The sequence below is a fragment of the Orcinus orca genome, chromosome 3, assembly GCF_937001465.1.
Source record: "Orcinus orca chromosome 3, mOrcOrc1.1, whole genome shotgun sequence".
Lineage (NCBI taxonomy): Eukaryota > Metazoa > Chordata > Mammalia > Artiodactyla > Delphinidae > Orcinus > Orcinus orca.
Window position 1 is genome coordinate 127,836,196 of NC_064561.1, and position 19,770 is coordinate 127,855,965.

Here is a 19,770-nt window from a genome sequence, read left to right on the forward strand (position 1 = left end):
ATAATAATACATGTTTAAATTTACTTTGCACGTAAAATAAAACTAACAGGGATAAATTCCTCTGAGTGAAGACAAGATTAGTCAAGACTGAACTACAGGCACTAATAGTGAGTGTCTACTACAAATAAGCAAATCAGCAAAGGAACTTAAAGTAGAGTGAATCCTTGGGCCAGAAATAATAATTTGTTGGAAGTTCTGTTAGGAAGCACTAGCTGTTGAAGCACAGCTTTTCATTGCCTTGGGGAAGAGTCGGTCATAGAGGTTCCAGGTGTCTTGTTTGGAACCAGTTGATATTTGAGCTCTCTGACCGCTATAAAAATATGAAACATATGATAGTAGTTCCCCCCAAATTACGTTTTATATGTTGTGAGCTGACTTATATGAAACGAATAATATAAGTTGTAATAGGTGCTCATTATTAAACTTTTTAATATTGTGATGTGGTAGATTATATCTTCCAGTGATGGCAAGTGACAGTATCTCCCACATGCACTTTTTAAAATTTATTTATTTTTATTTTTTATTTTTTTTACTATTTTTTAAATAGATCTTTATTGGAGTATAATTGCTTCACAATACTGCATTAGTTTCTGTTGCACAACAAAGCGAATCAGCCATATGCATACACATGTCCCCATATCCCCTCCCTCACGAGCCTCCCTCCCACCCTCCCTATCCCACCCCTCTTGGTCATTGCAAAGCTCCGAGCTGATCTCCCTGTGTTACGCTGCTGTTTCCCACCAGCCAACTATTTTACATTTGGTAGTGTATATATGTTGATGCTACTCTCACTTCGCCCCAGCTTCACCCTCCCACCCCATGTCATCAAGTCCATTCTCTCTGTCTACCTCTTTATTCCTGCCCTGCCCCTAGGTTCATCAGTACCTTTTTTTTTTTTTTAGATTCCATATATATGTGTTAGCATATGGTATTTGTTTTTCTTTTTCTGACTTACTTCATTCTGTTTGACAGACTTTAGGTCCATCTACCTCACTACAAATAACTCAATTTCATTTCTTTTTATGGCTGAGTAATATTCCATTGTGTATAGGTGCCACATCCTCTTTATCCATTCATCTGTCATCCCACATGCACTCTTTACATGGTGACTTTGACACTCTGCTCATTGAAAGTTGGGGTCTATGTTCATCTTATGGATTAACTTGTTTCCTTCAAAATTCATTTGTTGAGGTCCTAACTCACAGCATCTCAGAACATGGCCTTATTTGGAGATAGGGTCTTTACAGAGGTAATCAAGTTAAAATGAAGTCATTAGGGTGAACCCTAATCCAATATGACCAGTGTTATAAAGGGGGGGAAATTTGGACACAGAGGCACACAGAGGGACAGTGATGTGAAGAGACATAGGGAGAAAATGGCTACCTAGAAGCCAAGGAGAGAGGCCTGGAACAGATCCTTCTCTCACAACCCTCAGAACGAACCAGTCCTGCCAACAACGTGATTTTGGACATCTAGCTTCCAGAATGGTGAGACAGTTGTTTAAGCCACTCAGTCTGTGGAACTTCATTGTGGCAGCCTAACAAACTAATACAGTCCCCTCCCCTTGAATCTGGGGGCGGAAATAACATATGTGACTTACTAGGCTAAGTTATACAAGGCATTACAGCTTCCATTGGTTCTTTAGGGAGACTGGTCAGCCATGCTGTGAGGAAGCCCAGGCCTCCTGAAAAGGTCACATGTTAGTGTTCTAGCTGACAATCCCAGCTGACAGCTGCCATCAACTGCTAGAGGTGTAAATAAAAACACCTCCAGATGATTCCTGTCCACAGCCCTGGGTCACCCCAGCCTTCAAATCCTCCTAGCTGAGTCCCCACGTACTGCAGATATATCAACCCCTTTATGGTCCTTGTGAATTCCTGACTCAGAGAAGTTGTGAGCATAATAAAAAGTTGTTTCAAGCCACTAAATTTGGAAATAATTTGTTACTTAGTAGTTGGCAACATGTCATTGTTCACAAATTTTTATTTTACGTGACTCGTGTTTTTGTTGAAATCATCAGGTACCTTAGGTCCTAGACAACAGTCCTCACTTCTCTCAGCCCTTTGTGACATTAGGCCCAGACGTTAGTCAAGAACAATCAGTGACTCTGCCTCAAGTCAACTTAATAGACCTAATGAATGAATTTCAGACAAAATGAACAGGACAGGGAGCAGTGGCTCAAGGGTGAGGGTAGGAATTTCAGAACAACTTCTGAGATAGTTACAAACTTTAGCAAGGTTACCACAATTTGCCTGGAGCAGGGGAGGAATCTCGGAGCCCCATAAGGCAGTACTTTCCTCATCTGGGACACAGTCCAGGAAAAAAAAAAAGCAGAAGTGCCAACCTGTCAGGGGGTGATAAGTATTGGCTGTTCTGGAAGAAGAACTGGGAAGCAGATTGTGGCAGGATCTAAAATTTCAACCAAACTAGGCAGCACTGCCAACCTGACTGCCCCACAAGTTCAAGTTCAGTGTCTGAATCCCTAACGAGCAGAGGTAGGAAAGAAGACATTGACACATCTGCACCGAGGAGCTGTGTTCATCAGACTCTAAGTATCAAACATAAGGAGAATGTAATCCGTAAATCTGCCCCCAGTTATTTCCTAGCTCACTGTTCTTTTTGGTTTTTGGTTTGCCTTTCCTTGCTTTTTAACAAAATTCATTTTGAAAAATTTCAAATTTTGTCAGGCATGGGGGAATTAAAAAAAAAGTTTTATTGAGGAACAATCAACATACAATACACATATTTGAAGTGTAGAATCTAAGTCTTGACATAGGTATATACCGGTGGAACCATCACCATAGTCAAGATAGTGAACATATTCTTCAGTCCCAAAAGTTTCCTTGGCCTTTTAAACCCCTCTCTGTCCTTTCCCATCCCGCCAAGGGATGAGGGAGTTTTGACCTACACACGTCCGCCTTGCTTGGGAGGCATATTGCCCCTAGTGGCAGAGTATGGTAATGACTATCATGCTTGCTGGAAAAGTCGGCTGAATAAGGAGAAAAGTGGAAAATCAGATCCTGTATAAGTGGAATGAGGTGTGTGTGTGTGTGTGTGTGTGTGTGTGTGTGTGTGTGTGTGTGTGTGTGTGTGTGTGTGTGTGTGTTTCTTACAGGCCCTTTCTTGACTACCCTGTAAAGACCTTATGAGACTGTGGTTCTGTTATCTGAGAACTTCTTGAGTATAGTTTCTTTTTCAAGCACATGCTTGTTCACACTCATGAGTATTGTGCAGAAGGTAAGAGGGATGCTTTCCAAGCTCACTAGTGGTGTTAAGAAGTGAGAAGAACCACTTCATACCCGTTAGGATGACTACTATAAAAAATGAATAAACAGAAAATAACACGTGTTGTGATCATGTGGAAAAATTGGAACACTTGTGCACTGTTTTGGGGAATATACAATCGTGCAGCCACTATGGAACACAGTATGGCAAGTCCTTAAAAATAGAATTTCCATATAATCCAGCAAGTCCACTTCTGAGTATATGCTCCAAAGAATTGAAAGCAGAGACTCAAAAATATACTTGTGTACCCACATTCATAGCAGCATTATTCATAATATCCAAAAAGTGAAAGCAACCCAAGTGTCCGTCCATGGATGAGTAGATAAACAAAATGTGGTATATACGGACAATGGAATATTTTTTCAGCCTTGAAAAGGAAGGAAATTCTGGTACATGTTACAACATGGATGAATCTTGAAGACATGCTAAGTGAAAAAAGACATAAAGGACAAATATTGTATGATTCCACTTACTTGAGGTACCTAGAGTAGTCAAATACAGAGAAAGTAGAATGGTGGTTACTGGGAGGGGGCGGCAGGGGGCAGGGAGGAATGGGATCTACTGTTTAATGGGTACAGAATCTCAGTTTTGCAAGACGAAAAGAGTTCTGTAGATGGATGGCGGCACAACAATGTGAAGATACTTAGTGCCACCGAGCAGGAGCAGTACAGTTAAAAATTGTTAGGATGGTAAATTTTGTGTTATGTGTATTTTACCATAATAATAAAAAGAAGTGAGAGAAAAGAGAAAATTCTGTGTGGAATTTTTGGCCTGAACAGAAGGTTAAAGTGAACATGCTTTACACTTTTTTTTCTCATTTTAAAATTATTGGGCTTTCCTGGTGGCGCAGTGGTTGAGAATCTGCCTGCCAATGCAGGGGACACGGGTTCGAGCCCTGGTCTGGGAAGATCCCACATGCCACGGAGCAACTAGGCCCGTGAGCCACAACTACTGAGCCTGTGTGTCTGGAGCCTGTGCTCCGCAACAAGAGAGGCCGCGACAGTGAGGGGCCCGCGCACCGCGATGAAGAGTGTCCCCCACCTGCCGCAACTAGAGAAAGCCCTCGCACAGAAACGAAGACCCAACACCGCCAAAAATAAATTAAAAAAAAATTATTATATGCAACAGGGAACTTTAGCCATATTAATATTTCTTAAAGCAGTAGTACTTGGGTGTTTTATATTTTTAAAAAATTATGTCTTTTCATGTATCTAAAATATGTAACAATACAAAACTCAGAAAGTAAACATATTCATTCAACAAATACTTTGGAGGCACTTAGTCTATGCCTGACCCTGTTTGATTTACTGGGGTTACAGCAGTAAACAAAACTGATATAATTCCTCCCTTCATGGAGCTCACATTCCTGTGGGAGGATTGTTTGGATGAAGTACTTTTTTTTCGATGAAGCACTTTTTATATAAATGATTATTTCTCTGGGATTGATGCCTAGAAGTAGAATCACTGGGCCAAACAATATAAACATTTTAAGGCTTTTACTACATCCTGCCAAATGCCTTCCAGTCTCATCAGCAAGCCATAGGAGTGTCTGTTTTCTCATACCTTACCAGCCTTAGGTATCTTTTCCCCCCTTTGGGGGAAAAATAGCATCAGTCTAATGTGCATTTCTCTGACTAGCGGTTAATGTAATTATAAACAAGGTGTGACTGGCGGTTAATGTAATTATAAACAAGGTGGAACAGTTTTCAAACATTCATTGTCCATTTTTCAAATACCATTATTTGTATTAAAAATCAATTTGGAGGACTTCCCCGGTGGCGCAGTGGTTAAGAATCCGCCTGCCAATGCAGGGGACACGGGTTCAAGCCCTGGTCTGGGAAGATCCCACGTGCCTCGGAGCAACTAAGCCCGTGTGCCACAACTACTGAGCCTGCACTCTGGAGCCTACGAGCCACAGCTACTGCAGCCGCGCGCCTAGAGCCCGTGCTCCACAACAAGAGAAGCCACCGCAATGAGAAGCCTGCGTACCGCAACGAAGGGTAGCCCCTGCTCGCCGCAACTAGAGAAAGCCCACGTGCAGCAACAAAGACCCAACGCAGCCAAAAATAAATAAATAGTAAGTAAATAAATAAATAAATAAAGATCAATTTGTAAGGACTATTTTAACTTTATTAAAACTCCACTGGTCACATTTTTTGTAATTATTTTCCCCATCTGATCTTTCCCCTTTGCCTCTGTCTATATATTTTTACCCAGATTTTATGTAGCAAAATCTAACCATCTTTTTCTTCATGATTTATTCCATTCTCTGATACTTAAGGTGTTTGCCCATTCCAAGATCCAATAAATAAGTCCTATATTTTTGTTAGAAATGGTTTCATCTAAAAGGAAGGTTTCATCATTTGCATTTACTTTCAACCAAAATATTACAGTTGGGGGATGGAGGAGGACAAAGCACTGAAAAACTTTGAAAAACTCTCCCCAAGTGAAATATCCTTGTCATCCTCTCCCCACATCTAAAGAACCACCAGTTTTATTCACCTGGAATTTATTTTGATATATGACCTAAGTGTCTAACTTTTTTTTTGGCTCCCAAGAAAAGTTAACCGACTGTCCTATACAATTTACTGAATAATTCCTTCCTTTCCTCTCTTATCTGTTGTGCCACATTTAAAGTCATATACTAAGCAGTACATGTTCACAGTTTATGGCCTGTTTCTGGACTCTACAGTTTGCACTATCAGTCTACTTTTATTTGAAGTCCACATTATTTTGATTACTAGAGCTACATAGTAATATCTAAGGCAAGCTCTAATGCCCAACCATTCTTCTTTTTCGAAATATTCTTTGTTATTCTCACTCATTTATTCTTTGATACAGCCTTGGAATGAAGTTTTAAAAACCCATGATAATTTTTTTATCATAATTGCATTAAACTCATAAATATCAATACCTTTAAAATAGTCATTATGCCCACCTATCTAGTTACAGTTGTTATATAGCAGAACAATTGATTTATCTATATTTGTTTCATACCAGCAAAGCCTTGCTAAACACAGCCTGCCAGGAAACATGCTACACACTGCATGTGGACGCAAAAATGGCTGATATACATCTTCTAAAAGAGGTCACCTATAACTAATCCAAGTCAGAACATTGTGGATGCAGCAGAAGATGCAGATGAAGGCACAATTTGATACATTTTGACATGTATACACCTATGAAATTGTTACCACAGTCAAGATAATGAACATAATCATCACTCCTGAATTTTCCTTGTGCCCTTATGTAATTCCATAATTCATTCTCCCATTTCTCCCATTACCTCAAGGCAACCACTAATCTGCTTTCTGTCACTCTAGATTTGTTTGCATTTTCTAGAATTTTATATACATAGAGTCATACAGAATATACTCTTTTTTTTTTTTTTTTTTGCGGTACGCAGGCCTCTCACTGTTGTGGCCTCTCCCGTTGCGGAGCACAGGCTCCGGACGCGCAGGCTCAGCGGCCATGGCTCACGGGCCCAGCCACTCGGCGGCATGTGGGATCCTCCCGGACCGGGGCACGAACCCGTGTCCCCTGCATCAGCAGGTGGACTCTCAACCACTGCGCCACCAGGGAAGCCCAGAATATACTCATTTTTGTCTGACTTCTTTCACTCACCATAGTGATTTTGAGAGTCATTCATCTTGTTGCATGTATCAGTAGTTCTTTCCTTTGTATTGCTGAGTAGTATTCCACTGTGTATATGCCACAGATTATTTATTCACTCTCCTGTTAATGGACATTTGTGTTGTTTCCAGTTTTGGGCTATTACTGATAAAGCAGCTATGAACAATCACATACAAGTCTTTGAATGACCATATGCTTTTGTTTTTCTTGGGTAAATAGCTATGAGTGGGGGGCTTCAGGTGAGGAAGGAGTGAAAAAAAGAAGCTTAGATGGAGCAGTGCCAAAAATGCCATGGAAAGACCAGATGAGATGATTCTTTGACTCCTGTCTTGATCTTATAGCCTGTATTCAATGTCAGGAAATCTTGTGAGCTCCTTCTTCAAAATACATCTAGAATTCAACCATTTCTCACCATCCCCGTTGTCATCCCCCTGATTTAAGCCACCAGCAGGTCTCACCTTCATTGCTGCCATCTCTTCCTAACTTGTCTATTTCTTCCCTTGCTTGATGTAGGCTTTTTTTTTTTTTCTTTTGCGGTACGCGGGCCTCTCACTGCTGTGGCCTCTCCCGTTGCGGAGCACAGGCTCCGGACGCGCAGGCTCTGCGGCCATGGCTCACGGGTCCAGCCGCTCCGCGGCCTGTGGGATCTTCCCAGACCGGGGCATGAACCCGTGTCCCCTGCATCAGCAGGCAGACTCTCAACCACTGCGCCACCAGGGAAGCCCAATATAGGCTATTCTTAATAGAGCAGCCAGAGGGACCCTTTACAGGATTTAAGGATTTAAGTTTGAGCAGGTTATTGCTCTACTTGACACCCTACAATTACTCCCCATCTCGCTTAGAGTAAAAGCCCAAGTCCTTCTAATGCCTACAAGGCCTTGCATGGTTGCCTCCTCCTACCCCACAACCCTTTGACCTCATCACCTATTCTTCCATTCTGTATCGTTCTCCCCCTTGCTCACTCCACTAGACCACCATGGCCTACTTGCCACTCCTTGAATATGACAAGCATGGTCCTGCTGTAACTGAAAGTGGGGTCCGGCTACTCACCACTCAAAAGGCAATAAAGAGGCAAGTTGATGGAAAGGAAAGTGTGCTTTGTTTTGGATGCCAGCAAGGGGTGGGGTGTGGAGGGAGGGCGGGCTCCTGTCCAAGGGCCAACTCCCCATCCCCCACACAACCAAGGGGCAAGAGCTTTTATCGATGGAGGGAGGGGGCTATATGCAGAAACAGCACCATCAGCTCTGACAGGCATCTTGAAATTGATCATGCGGTGGTCTGACCATCGTCATCTTGATTGTTTTAGGTACAGTTAGGCTTCAGTTCCAGGGTCCGTTTGTTTCCATTTCTTTGAAGCAAATTCTCAGAATTGTGGCAGCTTATGTCATGCCTACAGTCTGGTCATCATGTAGTTCACTTCTTCCACCTGATGGGGGTTTCAGTATCTATAAGACAGCTCACAAGATATGGCTCAGAATATTATCTATAGCCCTTGAGGGGGAACTAAAGATCCTTGGCTTTGCTTACTGACCAAACTATTAATAATTGGTCTCCTTTGACTGTTTTCCTTTGTTTCTGCATTTTCTCACTTCTCTGATTAAACTTATTCTTTGGCTAAACTTTTTCCACAGACAAAAGGCAGACTGAGGACATGGCGGGTGGGGGAAGGACCATAAGGTCCTGCTCCATTTCACTGCCTTAGGGCCTTTGCCCTAACTATTCCTTCTGCTTTGATTTCTCCTCCCCCAGACATCCAGCTGTATCATTATCCCAGTCTTTGGTCATTATTGAAAACTAACCTACCTGTTTCTTCCATACTGTACCGCCACCATTCCCAACCCTCTTACCCCTTCTACAATTTTCCCTCACAGTATCTATTACCTTCTAACATACTATATAAGTAATCTATTAATTAATATATTCATTTTGTTTATTTCTTAAGGTCTGTCTCTCTCCTGCTAAATACATAAAACTCCTTAGGGCAGAGATCTTTGTCCATTTGTTTACTTATATATCCCATGTACCTAGAACAGTACCTGCCCCATGGTAGACAATAAATATTTGTTAAGTAAATAAATGAGAGGAATCCTTACTCTGGGCCATTAGAAAATCATTGTTAACTCTTTATCATGTTATTTCAGTGAGCTCCATTTCCCAAAGTTGTGTTCCATAGTAAAATAAACTTGGAAAATATTACACTGCATCTATATGCCTCTGGAAGAAGAATCACAATGCACTTTATACGTAAAAACTCCTAAGTGCTGCAGTAAAGGCAACTGCTTTCTTCATTTAACTCAGCTTTTCCTAAATGTGCATGGCCATACTTTTCCATGGCACATTGATTAATATAGCAATGGTATTCAGAGTTGGAATGACACTGTGAGGGTCTAAGAGGTGGGCAAGAGATGACGTTGGAAGCAATGTGGACAAACCAGCCTTTTGAAAAATTAGGTGATGAATGGAAGGGGAGAGGGGGGCACTAGCTTGCATTGGCATATTCAGGAGAGAAGAACATTTTTGCATGTTTTTATTTTTAGATACAAGAGTTTGGAACATGTTTGTAAACTGAGATGAGCATTAAGAGAAAAAAAGGATAATTTATGAGCAGAATTCCAGAGAAGGTAGAAAAGAATAGCAAGATCATGGCATAAATATATTTTTTAAAAAACAGTAGCTGTCTAACATTTTTTTACTGTGACCCGCACTGACAGATTTCATTTTACATGGCAACTCAGTACACGCACGTACATTAAAAAATATAAAAATAACTGAAGTAAAAGTTTCACAAATTATTCTTAGCATTTTTATGTGTCATTCGGTGCTATTTTTTATTCTACTCTCCTCTATTCCATCTCCTCCCATCCCATCATCCCATCCCATCCCATCCCATCCCATCTGATTCTATTCTCTGTCAATGCTGACTACAACTCACTAACTTGATTTCATGAGCCAGAATTTTGTCCTTTCCAGCTGCTTTTGGGAAACTTCCTCAAATTGATCTTCAAATTCAATCCATTCTTCAGGTGTACCCATTCTGCTATTTATTCCATTGATTTGTTCTTTATTTCGTCTATTACATTCTTCATACTCAGTGTTTCCACTAGGGTTTTAAAAAATTATTTTTCTTGCTTAATGTTACTAATAAGTTTCCTTTCCTCCTTAAGATGTTTATCATGCTTACTTTAAATTTTTGGTGTCTGTTCCAATAATCATGCTTCAGATTATATAACCCGTTCAGTTTGTAGTCTTTCTTTCACACTAAGTGTGCTCTTCAGGTGTCTGAACTCAGGAATTTGGAAGTTGCTCATTGTGAGAAATTTGGGAAAAAAATATAGAAAAGTACAATATACATAATGAAATAAATACCACCCATAATCTCACTTCCTGGAAATAACCAGTTGACATTTTAGTGTGTTTCCTTCCAGTCATACAATTCACATGTATAGTATATTAAATAATTGATAAAGTATTACATATAATTTTCTCTCTGGACTTTTACCATTAATCTTGAAGTTTTGTCAAGTTATTAAAATAGTTCACAGACTTAATCTTTAATGATTATAAAATATTCCACCTTAAGGATATATAGTAATATATTTAACTCCTGAGCATTTAAAATGTTTCCAATTTTTTCCCTTTAAAAAAAATCACTGCAACAAATATTTTTGTACGTAAATCTTTGTTCACATTTCTGGTTGTTTCCTTAGAATAGGATCCTAGAATAAATGAATCAAAGAAAATGGCACTTAAGATCCAAGCTTTGTATTGCCAAATTGTCTGCTAGAAGGTTTGCACCACTTTACACTTTACAAAGGCAGCATATGATTGAGTTCCTATAATCACACCCATCACCCTCATGCATTTGCTAATTTGATAGAGGAAAATGGCATTTCATCATTTTCTAATTTGCATATCTTTTTTAAAAAAAAAAACTATTGATCATTATTTGCATTTACTCTTCTGTAAATTTTGGGTTTAGGACCTTTCTCAGTTTTTTTCTGCTCTGGAAGGCTGCCAACCAAAGCTTTCTAGCCAAGGAGATTCACTCACATGTGCCTCTAGTGGAAGACATCTAAAGTGCTTTCTGCACAGGGGAGTATGTTTGTACTTGACTGCAACAAACCTCCCCCTGTCTCTACTCACCTCCCACAGCTTGATGTCAGACCATGGTGTCAGGTGCAGGGTTGCCCCTGAGGGCAGACATCGAGCTTTTGGTGTGTTTGCATATGTAGAGCATGTAGTTCAGCCTTGGTTTCAGCCTGAACATCAGGCTAAAAAGAGTGTGTGTGTGTGTGTGTGTGTGTGTGTGTGTGTGTGTGAGACAGAGAGAGAGAGAGAGAGAGAGAGAAGGAGGGAGGGAGGAGGCTGGTCACTGTATACATTTTAAGCACACAAAAAAAATTCAATTCAAGACAAGGCTTTCTCATGGTCTTGTAAGAATTCTTTTCATTTTCAGTGTGTCCTGTAGATAGCTGCACCCCTAGAATCCCTTTAGAGAGCCCCATTCTTCCCAAGCAGAGAGATTTCTCTTCACAGACAGCCCCTGGATGAACTACAAATAAAAAATAATTCTAGATGTGCTAATATTATTATTATTATGTGTGCTCTTTCTAGATGTGGTAATATTATTTTTAAATTCTTATATTAGAATTTAAAGTACTATATATATTTCCAGGAAATTAATTTATTAAACAGTGTAAATAAACACTAGATGATTACAGCACCACACACATGGACTCTTGAGGGTCTTGTATTGAAGATGACTTCCAAATGGAGGAGTTCTTTCTGGAATGGAGTTGTGTATATTTTGCAATTAAATTCACGATAAAAATATCTTTTGAACTTTTGATTTGGGGGTGCAAAATTTAAATGTGTGTCACTGCAAACCACTGAGACCCAGAGTTGAATAAGTCTGTGTTGGTGTGTGTTGGGGCAGGAGGGCTAGTCCAGCTGAACTGCAGTAATGAAAATTCCTGAGTCAGTGTAAATAATTTTACTGTTATAAAACACAGATTTAGACCTTTGCTGACATTCTGAATTCTTGAGGATTTCTGAATCCTGCTCAGGCCACGAAATGCTTGTTTAAGGAGCTGTTGTGCAAGCATAGACTGCCTAGTAAGACCCAGGAGACCACTAACATATCTTCTTCACAAAGGAATCTCACCTCCCAACTACACTGCCTGAAGATGCACCATTTGAAACTGGATTATGGCATTTTATCAACAGAATTCCTGGGTTAAAATGCATCGACTCTTGGGAGAGGTGCCAACCACTGTCAGCCAGTAATACCTTGCCTTGAACTTATTTTCAGACTACCTAACTGGTCCTGAAGAAGTAGATTGGGTGGGGGGAGGGGGGTGGAAAGAGGCTGGCTCATGGAGTCCTGTGTAGGGAGAGGCCGCTAGAACTGGGACATGATGCTGGAAAGTTCTGCTCTGCCATTGCTGCCTCCATAACGGCCAGCAGCAACTCTCAAGAGCCTGCTTTGCTTCCTCAGCCATCACATGAGGTACCCACTTGACTGGTTGTTGTACCTTGGAATTAGCTTAGTGGCACGTGTGAACCAACATTCATGGCAGGTAATATTACACCACAGGAGAATGGTGAAGTGGAGGGCCTGGACAGCCAGAGAAACATTTAAAAATCATCTTGGGCCCTCAAGGATTTAGGACAGGTAAGAAGGCATAAAAAGTAAAAAGGATGTAAAAAGTGTGCATGTGTGTGTAACTAATTTTACCAGGAACTAATTCTGGCAGAGTCTTCTACTTTTTTTTAAACTGAAGAGTCTGAGGCAGAGTCTCAGTCTGAAAGTCTCAAAACTGTGAGCAAGTTAAGGTGACAAATCCAGAAGGGCACAGCAAAAAACAATGGGGATCCTTTGAGGATTTCTGGAATGAAAAAGGTGTAGGAAAACTAACAGACACATCTTTATTGAGTGCCTGGTGCATGCAGAGTGTTACAAAGAGCTAGGTAAGTGGAAATTCAAAAATAAATAGAAAAGGAGGAAACAACCCAAATGTCCACTGATGGATGAATCAATAACCAATATGTGGTATACATAATATACAACAGACTATTATTCAGCCTGAGGAATGAAATTCTGATACATGCTACAACATGGATGAACCTTGTAGACATTATGTTAAGTGAAATAAGCCGGACACAAAGGACAAATATTGTATGCTTCCATTTATATGAGGTAGGTAGCTAGAATAGTCAATTTCATAGAGACAGGAAGTAGAATAGTGGTTGCCAAGCTGCTGGCGGCTGTGTCTCTGTGTGTGTGTGTGTGTGTCTGTGTGTGTGTGTGTGTGTGTGTCTGTGTGTGGGGGTGGGTGTGGAATGCGAGTTATTCTTTAAACCGTACAGAGTTTCAGTCTGGGATGATGTGAGAGTTCTGGAAATGGATAGTGGCAGTAGTTGCACCAAGGTGAATGTACTTAACGCCTCTGAACCCTGCACTTAAAATGGCAAGTTATATGCGACGCATATGTGAACACGCACACACCGAAAAACAAAAAGCAATGAATAGAGCCGTTTTTGGTCTCCAGGCGCTTGCGTTTAAAAAAACAAGAGAAGACGCATACAGCCACAAGAAGGGCAGCGCAGGATGAAAGAACAGAGCCAAAGACAGGCAGGGACCCCGAGGCATAGCCCACTTTAGGCTGGGGTACTCAGAAAGCACTTCTCAGTAGGCATAATAATCTGTTTACCTGGCTTCCCCATGAGACATTAGTCACACCAGGAACTCTCCTTTTATTGTTACGCTCTCCAAAAACCAGAATGCCTGGCACAAAGTAGTATCTCAATACAGGCGAGTGGAAAGACTCTTGGAGAGAGAGCCCCAAATGTCCGCGTAATTTGGAAACGCGTTCATGTTCACGTTCATGGGTAAACGCCTGGGATGCTCTAGGGGCCGGAGAGAGTAGTCCAGTTTCCCGCCCGGGAGCTTACGCCCCCAAGTCTGCCAGCCCTCGCCCACCGAAGGAAGTCCCTGGACCTTGTGGAGCTCGCGGTCCGGGGCCCGAGGGCAAAGGGCTGAAGCGGTGCCTCTCGAGGCTTCAGCCGCCTCCTCTGCCCCTGCGCCGCCTTATCCCCGATAACTTCGGGACGCCTTCTGGAGCGCCCAAACCGTCAGGGGAAAATATCCGAAACCTGCAATCCAGGGAAACGCCTTCAGTTGCCGCAGAGAAGGCGACGTGGGGCCTCGAAAAAGAAAAAGCCTTGCCGCCCAAAGCCCAGGGGGAGGGAAGCCCGGGAGCCCACCTGGCACACTCGTAAAACGCCCGCTGCCTCCCGCGTTCCGGCTCGGGGCCGGCTCGGGGCCAGCCCCGGGCCAGCTCCGCGCCGCCGCCAGGAGGCAGGCCTCCCCCATGAGGGCACCGCCCGGCCCGCAAGAGCCCCGCCGCTTTCCGGGTCCGCGCGAGCTGGGTGCGCCGGAGGGGGGTCGCCGCGACGGCCCCCGCCCGCGACAAGGAAAAGTTTCTTGATCTTGTACCAGCTTGAGGGGTGGGAGTGGAGATTTCCCAGCCGAGGCCGAGAGCTGGGAGCCCATTAGGACGGAAGGCCCGCGGGTAGGGGACAAGGAAGGCGAAAGGGGGACGCGAGGGAGAAGAAACGCTTGGGTTTCCGCGCTGGGGAATTTCACGAGCGCGGAGCTAAAGGTGGCATACAAACGTGTAGCTTAACTAAAGCAAACAAAACAAGTGGCGTGCACAAACACGAGGCTTTAGTAAAGCTCACCCAAATCTCCGTTAACGCTCTCTATCCTTGCAGCGCTTCTCCTGAATTGAAATTCCGCTCTAACCTCCAGTAAATCCTAACACTTTCACCTGAGTGGCCAGAAGATAACTTGCCACGTTTTTTCAAAGGTTTTCAGGGATGAGCTCTTAACCCTTTGGGGAAGGACCTTCGGGCAAGGTTACAAACGGAACTGCAAAGTTCATCTCCCCGCCCTCCTTGGTCAGACAAGTCCACGGAGGTGGTAGCAGAACGGAACGACGGCTGTAACTGATCATCTAAAGTAACTAACGGTCTGCGAACAAATTCTTCCTCTCTGTTTCAGCTTTGAACACTTCGCCACACACCAACCCTCAGTGCAGCGAAAATCATGGTGTTTATTTAGATAACGACTGAGTACTTATAAAACTTAAACTTTCAAATGTAAGAGTGAACTCCTTGGTAAGGACTCCTGGCTACATCAACAAAGCAATGTAATGCCTGATTAATAGTGCTGATTAATGTTGGCTCAGGTTAATGCTGAGCCCATTACAATAATTAGATGGTTCAGCCATGTATCAAACGAGAGTCAATGAAAAATTATTTAGGACTTTGAGACGTTCTCATACATCTTCCAAAGATCTATGATGGACTTTATGGGTCATTTGTAACTATCACTGGTTGATAGCTGTCCTGAGCAACAAAAACTTGACTTAAAAATAAGTCGTAGGTGGGGTAACAGTGTATTTTTGAGCCTCTGTAATTGATAAGGGGAGTAATGAAACGTTTGGAAACGTGAAAACTGCTTGATCCATAATATGATATACACAAGGGCAGCTGATGATTGTTCCTACATAAAGCCATTGATTTTTGATCCTCAGTTCTTGTCAAGTGATCATTTTAATCAGGAAGCTAAAATTTTGAGGCAAGGTCCCCACTTTGAAATAGAAGTGTTTTAGGAAATGCAAAAGTCCAAAAGGTATGGCTATGTATGAATTCCACAAACTATTAGGATTTTCCCACTAGCCAAAATAAAATCAGCTGGTGACAAAGATAAGTGTACTTAAAATACCATCGTATTTGAAATATTTCCACTACCTTGTCACCTGAAAAGGAAAATTGGGCTGAACAGAACTTGAATCTTCTTTTTAAAAATTATTTCGTTTCTTCTCACCAGTACCTATTGGAAATATTTAGTGGATTAAAAAAATTTTTTTTTCTAAAGCTGGTGTGAAAGTCTTTATCATTGTAGTTTCTATTATTAAGCCTGGCTGAGTAGAGATATGTGTACACGTTTAGTAATTTATTTCGAGATTACTGTGGAGTGTTGATTAGAACGTTCCTCTTACTGATAACTATAGAATCCCTTACCCCATTATGAAAGAACTTTTAAAAGTCGTTCCTAGATGCATTTTTCTGGTGTGTATTTGGGTTTTCACTAAAAATTTCTATTCCTTCTCTGCATTCAATGGTTACCTTCTTTATTTCCATGAAATTTGTCAGATCCTCTCATTAGAGCAGCTTAGTTTAGCTGTCAAGTTTCTAGGGCATTCAGTTGCAGATAAGTGACTAAAACGCCAGCTTAACAGCATTTTTATTAACAGATGGTGGAAAACAAACGTCTTTGGAGAAGAACCGAAGGGGACAGGTTAAAAGGTCAATAAACAATTATTACTGTGCTTAAACTGGGGGGGTTTCTCATCAGATTCGGTGGGGAGCCGCTCGCCCTATCTGGGGGATATGGAACAACGCAGCAGACCTCAGGGCCGTTCCCTGGGGACCACCTCAGACGACGGGGTGGTTATCTCCTGGCTGGACGGCTCCGATAGGCCATCGAGTGGTCAAACCGTCGCGTCCCGGGAGTGCTGCTGAGGTTTGGGTTGAAGGCTAATTGAAGAGGAGACTGGGAACTCTTAACTCGTGCATCGTCCCTTGGTCAGACCACCGCGGGCCTGCGCGTACTTCAGGTCTCAGCCCCTTTGGTAACGAATGATGGGGTCCTATCTCCTCCCCCCTCTTCTCAGTTGCTGCTCCCTCCTCTGGGTGAACTTTGTCTCCCGAGCGGGGCTGCTTTCCTAGGCTTCCTTTCCCTTGCCTCGGTAGCGCTCTGACGTGCACACCATGTGACAGGCCTCCTTCTGCTATAAGCAGAGGAAAGGTCCGCCCTCTCCTGGACTCAGCCCTCTCCTCGCCGATCTCTGTCCCTAGACTCTCAACCGTCCCGCATCCTCCCGGCCGCCCGACGCTCTGACTTGCTCGCCCGGGAGCCCCAGCACCCCCTCCTCGACTGAGCCGGCGAGGACCGCTGGGAGGGAGGAAGATAAAGCCCCCCGCTCGGGCGGGGTGCGCGCGGAGCCAAACAAGCGCGGAGGTTTTGGGGCTACCGCGGCGGCGCAGGAGTTACAAAGTCGCAGCGCAAGCCTCGGGCACCGCTGCGCAGCCCGAGCAGCGGCGGCGCCCCCCATTGTGGCGCCCCCAGGCCAGGCCAGCCGCCCGAGACCTGGGCTGGGGCGCGGCGGGAGCCCGGAGCCCGGCGCCCCTATGGGCCACCTCGCCGCCGCCGCGCCACAGCTATGACCCTGAGCACGGAGATGTCCGATGCCTCCGGCCTCGCCGAGGAGACAGACATCGACGTGGTGGGGGAGGGCGAGGACGAAGACGACGAGGAAGAGGAGGACGACGACGAGGGCGGCGGTGGCGTGTCCCGGCTGGCTGTCCCCGCGCAGCGGCGGCGACGGCGGCGTTTGTACGCCGGGGAAGACGAGCTAGAGGACCTGGAGGAGGAGGACGACGATGATGACATCCTGCTGGCCCCGCGGACAGGGGGCTCGCCGGCGCCCCCGGGCCCAGCCCCGGTGGCAGGGGCCGGGACCGGCTGCGGCGGCAGCGCGGGCGCGGGCGGCGGCGTGGGCGGCGGCGTGAGCGCGGGCGGCGGCGTCAAGAACCCCCTGGTGAAGCCGCCCTACTCGTACATCGCGCTCATCACCATGGCCATCCTGCAGAGCCCCAAGAAACGGCTGACGCTGAGCGAGATCTGCGAGTTCATCAGCGGCCGCTTCCCCTACTACCGGGAGAAGTTCCCCGCCTGGCAGAACAGCATCCGCCACAACCTCTCGCTCAACGACTGCTTCGTCAAGATCCCCCGCGAGCCCGGCAACCCCGGCAAAGGCAACTACTGGACGCTCGACCCCGAGTCCGCCGACATGTTCGACAACGGCAGCTTCCTGCGCCGGAGGAAGCGCTTCAAGAGGCAGCCGCTGCTCCCCCCCAACGCCGCCGCCGCAGCCGAGTCGCTGCTGCTGCGCAGCGCGGGGGGCGCGGGGAGCGCTGGGGACCCAGCCGCCGCGCTCTTCCCGCCGGCGCCCCCGCCGCCCCCGCACGCTTACGGCTACGGCCCCTACGGCTGCGGCTACGGCCTGCAGCTGCCGCCCTACGCGCCGCCCTCGGCCCTTTTCGCCGCGGCTGCCGCCGCCGCAGCCGCCTTCCACCCGCACTCGCCCCCGCCGCCCCCGCCGCCTCACGGCGCGGCCGCGGAGCTGGCCCGGACCGCCTTCGGCTACCGGCCTCACCCGCTCGGCGCCACCCTGCCCGGCCCCCTGCAGGCCTCGGCGGCCAAGGCGGGCGGCCCGGGCGCCTCGGCGCTGGCGCGCTCCCCCTTCTCCATCGAGAGCATCATCGGGGGCAGCCTGGGCCCCGCCGCCGCTGCTGCCGCCGCCGCGCAGGCCGCCGTCGCCGTGCAGGCCTCGCCCTCCCCCTCTCCCGGGACACCGTCCGCGCCCGGGTGCGGCGGCGGCAGCGGCGGCAGCGGCGGCGGCGGCTGCGCGGCTCAGGCGGCCGTGGGACCGGCCGCCGCGCTCACCCGTTCACTCGTGGCCGCCGCGGCCGCCGCCGCCTCCTCCGTCTCCTCGTCCGCCGCCCTGGGGACTCTGCACCAAGGGACTGCCCTGTCCAGTGTCGAGAACTTTACTGCTAGGATCTCAAATTGTTAATAACGCTATGTTAGCGCGCTTGAGAAAGAGAAGGTAGGAATCCCGGCTCCTTTTTTCATCTGGGTGGTTTTGTGTTTTGTTCCCTCCTCCCGGCGCGGCCCTTCCCGACCTCGCGCCCCCATTCCACCGCTTTGGTTTCTCAGATGAGACTGTCTGGCAACTGCTAGGGCGCGCTTTTCTGCTCTGCAGGTCCCTCTTATTTATGCAAAGTCGCCCTATGCTGCAGCCCCTCAACCTAGGGCGGGGAGGAAGAGGGTGCTGGTGGGGATCCGCCCTGTCTAGGCACAAGGGGCTTCCTTGACTTTGGGAAAATGTTTAAAACCTAAGCCTTTTTGAGGTCTAGAGAGTCTCAGGTCCAGGCGTTAAAAGGAAAAAAAAAAAAAAGGATCGATAATGTTCAAAAGAAGATTAATACAAAAAATAGTAAAAGTCCCGAAGAATGCCAGAGAAGCAATAGTTTTTATTTGAGAACACTTGTCTGGTGTACTTTTTCATGAAAAGAAAAAAATGATTAACATGTTTACATAAGGAAAAAAGTCAGAATTATCATTTCTTATTTTAACCTGTGTTTTGTATCATAATAGACATGAGGAATTTTTATTTTGTACTTACTGCGTATTCTTTGCAAGGAGTATTGTAAATTTTGACTGGCAATTATTATTGTACTATTCTAATGTAAGATTTTTACACTTTTTTAGAAATAAATGCTTAATTTTCAAAGAAAATTCTCAAAAAGAATCGGCTTCAGTCATCCCCTTCTTAGTTTATTGTCTTTTCCGCTAAAAAAGTTTCCTTGTGAGATAAGTAGGAACCCATTATGAAATAGAAAAATAATATTTTCAAAGACAACTTAACAAAAGCATCATGCCATGATTTTTCATTTATACTTTCTAAGTCAAAACCATTGCAGGAGATCAGAAATTGTTTTTAAACGACTACAAATAAAAGTTACTTTGGTATACATTTCAAATCTTATTTGATTCCATTTTGAAGAGCATTGAGCCTACTCAAAATAAAAGCCACAGATCTTTAAGATACTGATAATTTTACAGAACTTTAAAATTTATTTTTGAGTTTCTCACTCCATTTAACTGCCACTCTTTTTTGAGCACAATATTGTATATATATGTAAAAACTCTGCAAC

At 44.9% G+C, this 19,770-nt stretch overlaps 1 protein-coding gene across 1 annotated transcript; it reads left to right on the forward strand.

The window, feature by feature from the left end:
* Positions 1-14,698: 14,698 nt before the first annotated feature.
* FOXD1 (forkhead box D1) lies at positions 14,699-19,469 on the forward strand. The gene has a single exon (XM_004270804.3). The coding sequence runs from the start codon at positions 17,211-17,213 to the stop codon at positions 18,624-18,626; it is 1,416 nt and encodes a 471-aa protein (XP_004270852.1). The 5' UTR covers positions 14,699-17,210; the 3' UTR covers positions 18,627-19,469.
* The last annotated feature ends 301 nt before the right edge of the window (positions 19,470-19,770 follow it).